Genomic DNA, 16,840 nt, shown 5'->3' with positions numbered 1-16,840 from the left:
GTAAATAATATTTATAAACTATTAGCCACGGTTGGGCGGCGTTTGCTGACTGTTGGTAAACAATGTTCTAAACTTTTTAGTACCTACAACACTGGGACGACAACAAGGGCCTTTATATAAATTAATTACACATCTGCTATAAACCAGAGTGTGACTAAACAAGATCAAAATTCCAAAGCATATGCCGTCCCTTACGTAGGTGAGTTGTCTTTTTACGGATTTCATAGAGAAATATTTGTCGAATATACGAGCTTGTACTCCTCCTTTCGGCTAGAACTTTTCTCGCTCATTCTTTATATGAGGTAGTCCATGAGCTTCTACATTACTAAATTTCTGAAGATTATTGCGCGTCATTTTGTTAAGATAGACATTCGAGACAAAAGATGCAACACTTCCTCGAAACAAGCAAGAACTTTTGAAATTCACATCTACACTGAATCTGACTTGAGATTATATACACCCTGAGGAATGTGACGTCATTAGTAAAAGGCTCTTTGCATGGCATATTAGTGAGGGAACTGTTCAGTAGCAGTGCCTCTGGGTGATTGATTGGTTGACTTTTGAACTATTGTTCACATTGTTTCAATTCTTCATTGTAGTTCGAGCCCAGAGTTGAGCTACGCTGATCATCCACCTCAGGACGGCGGACGAACACTAAATAGACACTACGTGGATCGTCCATTCATCTGCGATCACTGTGGAAAGCTGTTCAGTAGCGAAAGCTGCCTGTCTCAGCATGTAATGATCCATATGGCTCAGGCGCTGCACGAATGCAAGATTTGCCAAAAACGTTTTACAACGGGGAAAGCACTGAGAGAGCACATGCGTGTGCACACTGATGATATTATTCAATGTTCAGTATGCCAGAAAATATTGAGTAGGTCGTTGCATTTGACCACTCACATGCGAACTCATACAGGCGAACGGCCATACTGCTGCAATACTTGTGGGAAAGCCTTCCGCTACAAAAGCAATCTCTCCGAACATATGCGTTCTCATACGGGGGATAAGCCGTTCTTCTGTGATATCTGTTGCAAGACGTTCTCCCTAAAGAGAAATCTAACCAGACATTTGCGACTTCATACAGGAGACAAGCCTTACTCCTGCTTTTTGTGTAGCAAGGCGTATTGCATTAAGACCGATCTAACTATTCACATGTTCACACATACAGATGAGAAGGCGTTCTCCTGCACTTTCTGTGATAAGTCCTTTACACATAAAGGCCCTCTGAAGAAACATTTGCGAACTCATACAGGCGACAAGCCATACTCCTGCAACTTGTGTACTAAGGTCCATTGCTATAAGGGCGATCTAACTAATCACATGCGGACGCATACAGGAGAACGGCCGTTCTGTTGCAATCTTTGTGGCAAGGCCTTTAGCCATAAAACTAGTCTAACCAGGCACATGCGCACACATACAGGTAAGAAGCCGCACTGTTGCAATATTTGTGGCAAGGCCGTTAGTCATAAAAGCAATCTAATCAAACACATGCGCACGCATAGAGCCGAGAATCACTAAGAACATGTGGTTGAGCATACGCATGCAGGGGAGACGCAGCTCTGCAGGAATACCTGAGGTAAGGCTTTTTGCCATAATGCTAATCCAAGAAACACATTCGAGCACTACAGGTGTGGAGCAATACTGCTGCAATATCTGTGCAAGTCCTTTAAGCATAAAGCCAATTAACCATGCACCTGCGATCTCATACAGGCGAGAAGCTTTACCGGTGCAATATCTGTGACAAGGCCTTTTGCTTTAAGGATGGTCTAACCAAACTGTTACGTACACCTACAGGCGAAAGCGGAGCTGGTGCAATATGTGTCGAAAGGCCGTTAACCAAAAAATAATCTAAGCAGTTATATAGGGACGCATACAGGCGAAATGCTGTTCTTTTGTAATATCTGTGAAAAGGCCTTTAGCTCTAAAGCAAATCTAATCAAACAATTGCGGTTGCATGTGAGGTAGAAGCCATACTACCGAGCAAGTCCTTCACCCGGTAACGCATGCTGTTAAAACATATTCGGACAGGTTCGGCCTAAAAGGCAAACGAGTGCTGAATAATGCCATAAGATATCCAGTCGTGGAACTTAATTGTGCCCATGTTGACTCAAACTGGCGGGAAGCCTCACTGATGTATGTTTTGTGGCTAAGTTTTAGAACGCCGCTCCATGCTGTCCATAAGAATAATAATAATCTAATGAAACGTCTGGCCGCGGAATTGATCAAATGAAAAATTGTGGAAGTTTGTAAGACTCAAACATTTAAAAAATTCGCAAATAAGAAAAATGATTAATATCCAACCTACCTTCGTTATGAATACTCTGCACCCATGTAGAGTTAGATATAAAATAAGATACATAAAAATAGTCACTATTTCCCTGAAGATTCAAGAACTTAGCCACATACTTGTCTTGGAGAGTATTCCATGTATACGAGCTAAGGATGACGCTCTTTATGAGCTTTAAGTGGCTTGTGTCAAAATTCGACCGAACAAATACAATGTACTTGAAAATGTGTGTGCATTCACCGTTTAATGTACCAAATAGCAATACCATATATGCAGTACTGAGTATAAGCCTTCGCTGGAGAAATTTATTATGCAACAGTATGGACATCAGGGAGTCAACTTGCTAAGAGGTAGAAATTTTATCTTCGGCGCCAATTTAACGCTGCGGAAATTACTCTCATTTTTATGCTAAGAAAGTTCACTTTTACATCGGCACATTTATGAGAAATAAGGACAATTTTTGGATGTTGTACGCTCTTTATTTTGTATTATAAGGATTATTGGCATATTATAACAGATGCATAATTTGCATGATTATATCCATGTCAAGATTTGCTTTGCTTTACAGTACACTACAACATTTTTTCCATGTTTTCTGTTGAAATCGGAGGCGTTAGTCTCTTCAAACTACCTGCAGTGCACAGAATTATCTCTACATCTACGGATGTAACAGGAGATTACTTGAATTTGGGAACGAGTGTAGGTATTAAAAATTCTGGTAGATCCTCGTCATCTGAGGTTTCCTGAGAAACAATTCAGTTCGTACTTCACGTCGTCCAGGATGCAATGCGCGTGTTTCTAACTTCTAGACTGATCCCGTTATGATTTCCAAGTGTCTCTTGATAGATACCTGTGCTCTTCTAACTATTTCGTTACCGAAAGAGTTCACGCATTAATTACTAAATGTTTTTGGGATTGCTTGTAGAACGGCTTAAAATATGCATAATTAAATTCGGAAACATGCATAATGAGTGCGAAATTTGAAATGTACGCACTAATCACATATATATGTATTATTTAACTCAATACTTGGTCGAATTTCATCTTCAAAGGCATTTCCTTGTCGGTTTTGAAGCTATACATATCGGTATTTGCATACAAATCCTATGTCTGCTCATAATAAACTATAAATGTGTAAAATAATGGTGTTAGTGAATCCTTGATGTGAGGCTAGAAATGTAAATCTGCGATGATGTTAGTGAGTCCTTGATGTGAGGCTAGTAAAATTAAAATGATTCCGTGCAACTCAAATCATTGAAATGAAATCACATCATTATCTTGTACCATTAATAATTATATAATTATTATACATATGAAAGGAAATGTCCCTAATCTTCAATCAAAGCATCCCAAAATATTTACAAATCTTTTTGGAAAATAGTATGTTGCAGTGTCAATTATTTCCCTTCTTGTATTTATTTATATTGATGAGGGTAAGATTTTTACTCTGGGATTCTGCTGTACGGATGCATTAGGTAAAATATAACTACTAAATCAACCACATCGTGTGCTAAATTCTTTATTAATATCAATTATCACCTATCAGCTCAAATGGATATCATTCATCTTATGAAAAAATTATAATACTTGTGCATAGGATTAAATCAGTGCCATGTGCTTCTTCAGCGAATATTCAATATTATGGTAAATATATGGGTTAATTTCTAATTAATCTCCTACTCAACATTCCCTAGATTAATTATTTAGATGATCTACTAGTGCCTTAAATCCATATGAACTTCATCATACTTTTTACACATGTTGTATATGGAATACCTGTCAGTGAATTCACATCATGGTATCAAGTATATTACTGACCCTGGATTGTGTCAATATTCTTATTTTTACCTTCACAAGTGATTAATCCCCATATCGACGAATCGATACATATCACATTTATTTATTCTTCCTCATAATCATTCAATATTCCTATATCACTTTCTTCATATCTTATTGTCATGTTTCTTCTTTCTCTTGCAAGTAATTCTCATCTGTACTGTACCGGGAAATGATTGTGGGGTTTGAGCATGGGATGGATCTCAGGTAGTGTTCGGTGTTTTCGGGGGCAGGTACAGAGACGGATAGTACCGCAGGGCGAATAATAGGTGGTAATTCTTTTTTGTAAATTGTTTTAAAAATATCTACATATATACTGAAACAGGAACGCCCGTACCTCAATTTTTCGCAGAGCATGAATGACGTCAAGGCGTGTACGGCTCATGCTTGGAGAGTGTGAGAGAAAGGTAGTGAAATAAACTTATGATTAAAGTGGAACTTGCAGTTTATTCAAGTGATAAGCAAAGGAATTATATCACCTTTTACAGATGTATTGTGAGATTGCCCTTGAAGGTGTGGAGGAGACGTTGTTTAACGGCGTCGGCGTCGTCCCACGTCGTTGGTGTTGTTTCAGCACTGGACGTTGACGGTGACTCGAACCTGAGGCAGATCGTGCAGCGTGAAACAGTTGTTAAGGAGCGGTGAAATGAAGAACTTCCGCACAGAATGTCAAGGGGATCTGGTGCGACATTTTTCTACCGCACTGCAAATTAAGGCGAAGCACTTTTGAATAGTTTCCACAGTAAATGGTGTTGGATGCACTTTTGAAACAAAGACGAAATCAGAGTCACAGTTCCGTGAAAATAATGCAGTGGGCACTATCGTACTTGAAAAAATAAACAAAGCAATCTGGAACCTTCCGAGATGCAATAATTAAGCACTTCGCGCAATCTCAAAAAAATAAATTAAATTCTTTGGATACAGTCTCTGCACTGTATGCAATGAGTTCAGCACGCACACTCTCGTTAAAATAAATTAGAGCTTCTACGAAAATATAAACAAACAGTTTATGACAGTCCAAGTTCTGTTACGTCGTAATTTCTCTGAGGCAAGGTTATCACTGAGGCGTAATTTTTGACAGTTTTATGAAGGGATTTGCCATAGTCTTTGAAAGAAATGAAGGTTGGAACAGTTTATGATAGGAGATATTACCACTGTTTTCACGCGGAGTGATAGACACAGCCTTTGCGGGAAAAAAGTAAGCACTGTTCTTTACAAAATAACGTGACACTATTCGTAAAAGAATTGTTCAGTTGCTAGGGCACAATTTTACGAGAAAGCTTAACACGGTAGAGGAAACATCTACAGCACAGTTTCAAACGTACAGTCTTTTTAAATTCACAATCCACAAACGAAATACAATTGCACAGCCCTAGAGACTGATAGAAACGAAAATCAGCCTTCGTCACGCGCAGAGTCAAAGTCCACGGAGAAGGCTTTCAACATTAACACTTTCGAACCCATGTACTCATCCGGACAGAGTAACGAACCGTATAGCGAGGCGACGATGTGCTTGCTCGCACACACACACACTGAGTGACACACACACTCACTGCATACTGCACACTGCTTTACTCCAGGCTGGTGACTCCCTTCTATTGCCGAAGGTCGGACGGCGTGGTTGTACATGTGGGCATCTAGAAAAATTAATATCTTGGCCATCCTTCCGCCGATTTACATAAAATTTTGGCTAGCAGCATTTATTGTTCAGGCCTACAAAGTGACGTTCCCGAAATTATGATATTACATTCTGTTCATGATGAAATGCCAGAGAACAAGAGAGAACTTTCAGTGTGACGTCACTTGGCCTTGGCCGGCACTCTGGAGCAGTGCTAGCTTCCACGCTGTCTCCCACAATGCTTGCGCGCTCGGAGCACGTTTTGAATGCATACAGTCGGGTGTTAGCGAGTTCCTTTCAATAAATATATGAACGTGAATGCTCGCAGTGCATTCCCGTTTCATCTCCCCCCTGCTCAGGAAAAAAGAAAATTGCTGGACGATTTTCTTTTTGTTCACCTCCTAGTAAAGTATTTCTTGAGGTTGGCTGAGTTGAAAATTCCCTCAACGCCGCTATCTCTCCTTCCTACTTCGTAGGCACCATTATCTAGTACGGTAAGTATCCTGAAGTGTCCTATGAATAAGGGACAGAATTTGACATAAATTCCCTGGTCAGGGTGCGAAACTGCCGGCTTGCGTATTAATTCCAGGTCACCCACTTGTAAAGGTTGTCGAAACTTGTGATGTCGTAACTTCCTTTCCCGGATTTGAGCAGCATGCCGTAATTGCCGAAGTGCCTTGATAATGCGAGCTTGTTCCAAGTACTTCATGGGTATCGAATAAGGCCGTTTCTTATAAGGTGAAGGGTCAGTTACATCTAAGTGGTGCTTAAAACCCTTGACAACTCCAGGTTTATCAGAAAATACATCTGGAAATTTCTTGAAAAGCTCTTGGATCGCCTCTGCTACTTTAATGTCATCATCATAATCTGGGCTTTCAGCTACACTGGCATAAATCGTGAAGTTGTAGTGGTCCTCGTTAAAGTCATCATCGATATTGGACGCCATCTGGTTCTCTACGGGTCACACTTCCTCGGGTCTCCCCTCTTCGTGGACGCTTTCTTCGACAGGCGGAGCCTCGCTTATCTTGCCTTATACTATATCCACCGGGGTCTCCAATTCCGGATGCTTCACTTCATTACATGCAACCAACTGTAGCTCTACAGATTCCATGTGAAAAAATTTAATCATAATAGCAGGATAATCAATGATTCCCCCATGTTGAATGAGGAAGTCCGATGCAAGGATTAAATCAAATTTCATTTGAGTCAAAATTAAAAATAGATGTTGGAACTACCACCAATTTCAATCTCAAGAAACGCCTGGAATTTGCATCTAATAGCCTTGTCAGGAACTATGCCTTTAACCTTCACTTGAGCAACAGGCAGGATGGATATGTTGGTCGTCTCTTGCGCCACATCTATCAATTTCTGCGAAATTAGTGAGGTTTGTGATCCTGAGTCCACTAATGTGTTGACAATCACATTGCCTAACTTAATAATAATGATTGGTAAGCCGCGCTGTATCTGAGGCTGTTGTGGTGTTGAATCCTCATATAGTAAATCCGTATCCTCTAAATACCAATGGTTGAAGACTGTGCTACATATTCTTCTCCTTCCTCCAGGTTTTCAGGCAATCTTTTTATTGCTTCGACAAAGTTTTTTTTTTTGGTACCCGTAGCTTCGGGATCCATTTCCATTCTCTCATTCCTTCTCTGAGCCTCTGCCTGGTATTCCAAAGAAGCTGCTCCAGGTAAGCCTTCTTCCCTGTTCTTATTCCTTACATATTCCCTAGTCTCTCTCCAACGTTTCTCTAATTCTTCCCGCTGGGAGTTCCTATTGTCATTGGGTTGGTTAGCTGCCTGCCTCCACGTAGGTCCAGGTTGGAACGATCTCTGTATCTTCTATACCGAAACGGAGTATTTCGGCGAGTTTCTCTTTCTTCTCGCGGTTCTGGATTTACTTGAACCGGAGTCTTCACTTCCGCAGAGTTAGCCGTAGTTTCTTTGGTTCTACCTGCTTTTGTTACGTTCTGAGTGTGCGCAGTATCGAGTCTCCTCAGGACGTTATCAAGCTGCTCTAAGTCCTGGACGTTTGCTGCTACCAATATCTCTTGAACATTTGGAGGAAATTGTAGTGTTGTGACTTGAGTAAGTTCTTGCTCCGGCAAAGGAGGGTCGAAAAAATGCATCTTTTTAAGCTGAGATATGAGATAATCTGAGTATCGTGAGGAATAAACGGAAGTGTTATACTTTCTGGAGTATAGTTGGAGTTTTATCAGGTGCTGAGCCTCACCACTCCAAAACCGTCTAAGTAAAGCTTCCTTAAACTCTTCGTAAGTGCTGATACTGAATTTGAAAGCGGTGAACCTCATTAACGCCTTGCCTTCTAACAATAGAGATGCAATACGTAATCGGCGGTCGGTCTTTCTTGAAAATACTCTTCGAGGTTGAGGAGAAACTCCTTAGCAGTATACTCCTCCTTCCCCGAAAATTTGGCTGGTTTTTCCTCAGTCATTTTAAAAACTGTGGAAACATTCATGGATTCTCCTCTAGTGTTGTGAAGGCTAGATTATGAAACACCCTGTTCAATTTGGGATACTTTGCTGTTGAGAGCTTCCATACCTCCTTGGAGTTCGAGTTTTAGGGTTTTAATTTTCCCTTGTACAGAATTCTCAATTTCCTTGACTTCCCTCTCTAAGTCGGTCTTAACCTCTGCTACATCGCGACAGACCCTAGTAATCTGCGTGTGAGCATTATCTAATTGGGTCTTGACACGTTTATCGGCCTCCTCTTGCTGACTTCTCAGAAGAGTAATTTCGTTTCCCAACTTCATTTAAGGAATTTATTTTTGCAGATTCGTGAAGTTTGTCTTGAATAGAAGCTATTTTAGTTTGCGCAAGTGATAATTGGGCATGGGACTCTTGAAATTCTTCCTTTAATTTTCTACTTCTTTATGGACTTCCTGAGAAGAAGGAAAAGCAATTTTTAAGTCCTCTGCTACTTGTGATTTCATGTCTTGCTTAATGGTTTCTAAGTCACGTGTTAATTTTTCATTTATTTCCGTAAACTTAGTTAGATTCTTTAAATCGTTTCTCAATTTCGGCACCTGCGCTATTGAGCCTACGTTCTAAATTGTTGTTAACTTCTGCAAACTTTTGATCAACAGATTCTGTTAGTTTTACAATGTTGGCCTTATTAGCCTCCCTAAGCTGAGAGATGTTGCGATTAGTTACTTCATTAGCCTCCCTGAGCTGATCTATACTAGCATTAGTGGCCTCATTAGCTTCTCTAAGTTGAGCTCCTAAAGTATTATTAGTGGCATCAATGCAACTTCCTAATGCAGCATTAGACTCTTTGATTTGAGATCCTAAAGTAGCATTGGATTCAGCAATCCTACGCCCTAAATTAGCATTACTCTCTGTAATCCTGTCATTTAGACTGGCCTTTAAAGCATCAATAGCAGCTAGTATATTCTCCATATTAATGTCGTTATTTTCACAAAATGCAGAAAATACAGTCATTCAATTCATATGTAAAAGCACCATTATTGTCCAATGGTAAAGTTCAATAGTTCACCAACACAAATATCAAACACTTATACGAGACTGTGCATAAAATTAAATATTGTGCCTGAAATGTTTAAGAAAGAGAAAGAAAAAATCACTTGTGCCATAAAATTAATCAGAGTTCTGTGCCATGAGTTCAGGACTTCACCAAAGTCATTCAATTGAACTTGGTAAAATTTAAAGTATCCACTGAACTGAAATTAAAGTTTCAGATATTCACTTCTATTTGAACATCAAAGTTGAAATATCACTGATTTCATCAAAGTTAATGTTTATCACTTTGTACTCTCTTTAATCTGGCCCCACGTTGGGCGCCACTTTACTATTCACTAGCTTCTCTCTGAAACAGGAACGCCCGTACTTCAATTTTTCAGAGAGCATGAATAACGTCAAGGCGTGTACGGCTCATGCTTGGAGAGTGTGAGAGAAGGGTAGTGGAATAAACTTATGATTAAAGTGGAACTTGATATTTATTAAAGAGATAAGCAAAGGAATTATATCATCTTTTACAGATGTATTGTGAGATTTCCCTTGAAGGTGTGGAGGAGACGTTGTTCAGCGGCGTCGGCGTCGTCCCGCGTCGTTGGTGTTGTCTCAGCACTGGACGTTGACGGCGACTCGAACCTGAGGCAGATCGTGCAGCGTGAAACAGTTGTTAAGGAGCGGTGAAATGAAGAACTTCCGCACAGGATGTCAAGGGGATCTTGTGCGACATTTTTCTACCGCACTGCAAATTAAGGCGAAGCACATTGAATAGTTTCCACAGTAAATGGTGTTGGGCGCACTTTTGAAACAAAGACGAAATCAAAGTCACAGTTCCGTGAAAATAATGCAGTAGGCACTATCGTACTTGGGATAAACAAAGAGAGCAATCTGGAACCTTCCGAGATACAATAATTAAGCACTTCGCGCAATCTCAAAAAAATAAATTAAATTCTTTGGATACAGTCTCTGCACTGTATGCAATGAGTTCAGCACGCACACTCTCGTTAAAATAAATTAGAGCTTCTACGAAAATATAAAGAAACAGTTTATGACAGTTCAAGTTCTGTTACGTAGTAATTTCTCCGAGGCAAGGTTATCACTGAGGCGTAATTTTTGACAGTTTTATGAGGGGATTTGACATAGTCTTTGAAAGAAATGAAGGTTGGAACAGTTTATGATAGGAGATATTACCACTGTTTTCACGCGGAGTGATAGACACAGCCTTTGCGGGAAAAAAGTAAGCACTGTTCTTTACAAAATAACGTGACACTATTCGTAAAAGAATTGTTCAGTTGCTAGGGCACAATTTTACGAGAAAGCTTAACACGGTAGAGGAAACATCTACAGCACAGTTTCAAACGTACAGTCTTTTTAAATTCACAATCCACAAACGAAATACAATTGCACAGCCCTAGAGACTGATAGAAACGAAAATCAGCCTTCGTCACGCGCAGAGTCAAAGTCCACGGAGAAGGCTTTCAACATTAACACTTTCGAACCCATGTACTCATCCGGACAGAGTAACGAACCGTATAGCGAGGCGACGATGTGCTTGCTCGCACACACACACACTGAGTGACACACACACTCACTGCATACTGCACACTGCTTTACTCCAGGCTGGTGACTCCCTTCTATTGCCGAAGGTCGGACGGCGTGGTTGTACATGTGGGCATCTAGAAAAATTAATATCTTGGCCATCCTTCCGCCGATTTACATAAAATTTTGGCTAGCAGCATTTATTGTTCAGGCCTACAAAGTGACGTTCCCGAAATTATGATATTACATTCTGTTCATGATGAAATGCCAGAGAACAAGAGAGAACTTTCAGTGTGACGTCACTTGGCCTTGGCCGGCACTCTGGAGCAGTGCTAGCTTCCACGCTGTCTCCCACAATGCTTGCGCGCTCGGAGCACGTTTTGAATGCATACAGTCGGGTGTTAGCGAGTTCCTTTCAATAAATATATGAACGTAAATGCTCGCAGGGCATTCCCGTTTCAATACCACCCTGCAATTACGATTGAAAACTCAAATTAGTAGTGAATATTTGCCAAAAATATAAAATAAAAGATTTGTGCTATGATCTTGACGTCTGTTTGTTTGTTTGTTTCCATAGATCATGAATAGCCTACAGTCTTTCTAATTTAAATGCAAATTCAAAAATATTATTTAGAACCTTGGGATTGTCAGTTCATCATTTATGGTGCTGACCTATAGTCTTTTTAATTTATAAACCACAAAATAAACACACACTCTCATGGAAAGTTTGATACACTAAATAAAATACTTGATCTCTTGCTTTATGTCTTTCAGTTCGATTGAATTGAAAGATGGAACCAATAAAGCACTTGAAAATCCTAAAGTTCATCTAGGTAAAGTGTATTCAATTGATTAATGACTGTTACTGCACACATCGCATTAACAATTATATCATTTATTTGTGTTTTTAACTCTAAGATATTGTAGTATTTCATTTATAAAATGTATGTATTGATGAACTTGTGAATAGAGGGCACCACCTCGCTTCTGGAACTGTTTTCTGGCGCGAGTGACTGGCTGGAGACGCGTGAGAAGCGCGTCAGACATGCCGTGAGTAACGTGGAGACAACAGTCTCATGAAATCTTGTAATTGTACAACAGTGCTAACATTTTAAGTGCAGCCAAACCATTGGCACAATAACAATTACGTCTTCAAGGGTAAAGAATATTTCTAGTGTTTTTAGTGTCAGTGCGTACAAGCAGTACTTACCGTGCTGGTGTGCTAAATCAGTGACTTGTATGCTCTTTATGTTTTACAAGCTGTATTTTCTTAATGAGATTTAAGTGGACCTCCGGAAGTGTACTTTATTTTTTATATGTGGTTATTATATGCGACCACCAGAGGTAAGGTTAGATCGGAAAGAAAACAGTTTTATATCGGTCAAACAATGACTTTGGAAAGGAATTTAGGGCAAAACATGAACTTCTTTGAAATGACGATAAAATTATGAATTAATATCCACACGGAGCACTTGTAATAGCACTGTACTGAACTAGGTGCTTTGTAAAAGTCAGTCAGTTGTAATTACTCACTCAGAATGCGAGAAGGTCGGCTTACAAACGGTGGAGTTGCGCTGTACGGTGTCTGGAACATTCCACGGAGTGCGGTCGAAGGCTGTTGAGTGAAGATACCACGTCTATCCCCCTCGTCGACGTCCCTCGATGGGTACCATAACTGAAGAAACCTTGTAAGTCCCTCGTTGGAAGCGACGTTTGGTGTAGCAGGATCTCGCAGCACTTTTGCCAAGATTTCCGTGGTTCTTGAGGTAAAGTCGGAACACGGAAAGTTCAACTGGCACTATTGAATTCACAAATATAACGGATATTAATATTACACACCGCCGTAATGCACAGTTCTATTCTGATACTGATTTTATGGTGTTGAATTAACATTCACAGTCCATGCTGCAGAGAACACAGTTCGTGGGTTTGATAATTAGCACAGTTCATGATCGTCACTAGTCACGTCTGGGATTCAATTATAAAGTAATGAACACAGTCCATAAGCACTTGAAAGCGTGATCTATCACAGTCTCTGAACAAATATTATTAACAGATGAAGGCGATTTTATGGTTGTATTAACACCACACTAGTCCGTACTACTTAATATCATTGAAAACTGTCCTTAATGTTCACTGGATTTCTCACAATGGTGATCGAAAGATCGAGAAAGTGCATTAGGAAAATAGTTAATTCTCGCCCTGTTGTGGGACGAATGTCGAGTAAATACAGTCCTACACAGTTCACTGATATATTATCGGAAGAAAATGTGTTTTAGACTGATTAAAGTGGATTTAATTATGATTTAAGTTTACAACACGCAATGATTTATGATATTATCACGGTTTAGCATTATGTGGAATTAGTACAGTTCACGGAGTCGTGTATTAATTAGTAAAATATCGGACACTTCAGTTCTCACTTCCAATTATAGTTTCACCTTTTTAATAAATTTACATGTATTATATTACGATAATTCACCTTGAGAAACGTCTAGAATCTTACAGTCGTCGCGGCGCACATACGGTACGACGTTCTTTTACTATTTCAACAGCGTTTAGTACGGCCACGATTATGCCCTCGTGAATCGCGACGGAGCATACTTTCTGCACACAGTGCGCACACAGGACTGGTTATGGCCTTGGCCCAGTGGCCTATTTATACAGGTCTGGCGAGCAGCGCTCGGAATCAGGTGTTGAAGGGGCGAGTATTCCTCCCAAACTTTAAATTATCATATTTCGGAAACCACTGGATGGATTGACTTCAAATTTGCAGGGTTTTATTTCCAGAATATTAGTTACAATTCAGCGTTGATCTCGTGTTAATCGGTCCAGGCGTTAAGAAACTTGTGCAGGGGAAGTAAGCTTCTCTCTCGTGTAGCGCCTTCCTCGTACATGTTCCTCCCGGTCTGACGAAACGAAAATTCGCAGGATTTTCTTTTCCAGGCTTTTCTGGTAAGGGGATAAGTTAGTTACATTAAGATGATACTATAACCAGCTCTCTCTCCAGGCTTATCATCGAACACACATGAAAATTTCTGTAAAACTTCATTCTTAGCCTCCTCTAGTGTCAATTTGATTTCAGGGTCTTCAACCACACTGGCTATTGACATTACATAATCCGGTCCTATTATGGAGTTCTCATTGAATAGGGACTCTACACTGTCCTTAATCTGGTCATCCCTTCTACTGTCTGCTACGGCTGGTGCTTCCTCGCTTGCAGCGGGCTCTCTGTAGTCACCACCGGCTTCTTCCAAACGGGCTCCATTCTCTTGAACTTCCAGGTCGCTTCGTCCTACCAGCTGTAGTTCTACGGAATCATTCTTCATTTTCACGAGGTTGGCATCATAATCAATGGTTCCCTTATATTTGATCATAAAATCTGATCCAAGAATCAGGTTGAAGTTAAGGCGTGAAACTACCAGAAATATGTGTTCGAATGACTGGCTATTTATTTCGAATTCCAAAAAAGCCTGCGACTTACATTTAACTGCTTTATCAGGAACTATCCCTCTCACTTTAATCTGAGCTACAGGTATTAATAAAATGTTACTCTGATTTTTAAGTGAGTCCACAAGTCTATCAGAATTTAAAGAGGCTTGCGCTCCAGGGTCAATGAGCGTTGCCTGTGTGTACAGTAATAACAGGTAATGAACGACGCAGTCAGCAAGTAGTGCGGATGTGCTGAGTGGAGCGCGGAGCAATGGGTAATACGTTGACACAGTACAGGATGGCGACTGGTAGCTGGAACTGTAAAAAAGGGAAGCAGAATTGAGCTTTTAGAGTGAAAAAGGAGAATGGTGGCGGTGCTGTTGATAATAGGAGGAGTGGAAGTTAATCCTGGCCCAGGTCCTGTGGGTTCCATTGGATGGGAAGGGTTCGAAGCGATAAGAGAGATGATTAGAGAGGCATGTAAGACGGAGCAAATAAGAGAAATGTTTCGAGAGCTTTCCAAGGAGTTTATGGACCTAAAGTTGAAGGAAGATGTAAAGAAGGTATTAGAAGAGGAAGGATGTAATAAAGATGAGTTGAACTTGTTGAAACAGAAAGTAAGAAGTTTGGAGCGGGACCTGAGAGAAACTAAGAGATTAGTAGAGAAAGTGTGAGAAAGAGTATCTTTATATATGGTGTCCAAGAAGAGGAAAAAGAGTCAAAAGGGGATCTAGTATACAAAGTGGTGGAAGTGGTCCAGAATAGGATGAAGATGAACTTCAGTGAAGTTGATATAGACGATGTGCATCGTGTGGGGAAAGTTAAGGGAAGGAGGACCATCAGAGTGAAATTATCCACGTTGATGGCTGACATTGTGATAAGACATTCGAGGAATTTAAATGGAGAGAAAGTGTGGATAAGAAGGGAGATGAACAGGAAAGCCATCGAGGAGAACAGGATCCTGAACAGACATTTAAGAGACGCAAATAAACAAGGCCTTAAAGCATATATCAGAAGGCAACAATTGGTGGTTGGAGACGGCAGATGAAATCGTATATGGGTGTTGGGCCAGTTAAAAAAGTTGATGAAGAACACCAACAGCAGCAGAAGAAGTCCTGGACGGCAGAGGGAGCAGCAATGAAGGGCGCAGTGACGTAGAGGAGAGTGATATTACGGAAGTGAGCGAAGTCCACATCATATCAGGTGCAAAAAGTAGAGAACTGTTGAACAGCAGTACCAGCAACCAGGTGGTCGGGAATACAGATACCTTGAAGAGTCAGCACAACGTAGAGGTGGAGGAAGTAAGTAATGTGTCACGAGTGGTGCGGAGTGAAATTATGATGCTGATGATGATGCTTGTTGTTTTAAGGGGCCTAACATCGAGGTCATCGGCCGCTAATGGTACGAAATGAAATGACAACAAAAAATTCAAAATCATCCACTGACCATAAAAAAAATAATAAAAAATAAAAAATGCCAAGAAGAAATGTCGAGAAGAAGGGATGGATGGACATGAGCCAAAGAAACAAAACAAAAAACAACAACAAAAACGAGCAAACAAGAAACAGTGGATCCAACTCAAAAAAAGATTGAAATAACTTATTACTGACCAAGGGACCACTCATAAAGCACAATCCTGAATCGAGGATGCTTGATGTATAAAGGGGTCCAAAATCCATGTCTAAGGCCCCTCAGAATGGTACATGTCGCGAGTAAAATAGAACCATGGTATTTTTCATGTTGGGGTACCAATCAAATGTAGCGAAGACTCACGGTGTTCGACACAAGTATTGTACTTCGTACAGATAACGCAGACAATGGCGCCACTCACAGGCAACGCAAACACCTAGGTGTACTAGTCCCGGGTGTCGGTCCCACGGGCCCCGTGGTGTTCCTCACACAGTGGATACTAATCACAGGCAACGCAGACCCACGGTGTCGCTCATATAGCGACTCACAGGCTACGCCCAGAGCGGCGGTGTTGCCCACATGGGTACGACGCACGGGTACTGGAATCCACCAGGCCAGGCTTTTTACTGCTACTAATCACAAACCTTTTTCGTACCTAATATGGTGGTACTACTCGCAAGTACAGGCAACCCATGGTGTTCCCCGCGTGATGGTACGAATCAAAAGCAGTTTCATGGTTCCAGTTTAATCATCCCTTGGTCGCCCCTTTCAGTCGCCTCTTACGACAGGCTGGGGTACCGTGGGTGAATTCTTCGTCGGCCCCCCACCCACAGGGTGTGTGTGTTTGGTCCGCGAGAGGTATTTTATTTCCCTCAAGTCCGCCGGCAAACCGGTTAGGACCCCCCTATCCGCCACCTGGGACGCGCCACGTGAGAGTACCACCTCTACGCCTGCGTAGCAGGTTCGTGGGGAGTGAAGTGAAAGGTGCGAATGAAGATTATAGGAAGCAGGGTAGAGATGCATCTTCCCCGAGTAAAAGGAATACAGAAAGTAAAATGGAGAGAAGACAGGTGCTAAATAAGGAAAGATAATTTTGAAGGATTTATGGGGAAAGAAAAACGGCTTAGGTACGGAGAAAGGGAAGGAGGACGAGAGAAAGGAAGAAGAGGAGAGAGATGGAGAAGACATGCAAGGAAGAGTGACAAGGAGTAGGGGCGGAAGTGGA

At 40.9% G+C, this 16,840-nt stretch overlaps 1 protein-coding gene across 1 annotated transcript in view; it reads left to right on the top strand.

Moving 5' to 3' along the window:
* Positions 1-3,978, top strand: part of LOC137501038 (zinc finger protein 260-like) — a 114,751-nt gene extending 110,773 nt beyond the window's left edge. The window contains exon 8 of the mRNA XM_068227898.1: positions 600-3,978. Coding sequence (XP_068083999.1) covers positions 600-1,521 — 922 coding nt within the window. The 3' untranslated portion in view covers positions 1,522-3,978. The remainder of the gene's footprint in view (positions 1-599) is intronic.
* Positions 3,979-16,840: the final 12,862 nt, after the last annotated feature.

This window comes from Anabrus simplex, chromosome 5, assembly GCF_040414725.1.
Source record: "Anabrus simplex isolate iqAnaSimp1 chromosome 5, ASM4041472v1, whole genome shotgun sequence".
Taxonomy (NCBI): Eukaryota; Metazoa; Arthropoda; class Insecta; order Orthoptera; family Tettigoniidae; genus Anabrus; species Anabrus simplex.
This window is presented reverse-complemented; position numbering and strand designations above follow the sequence as displayed.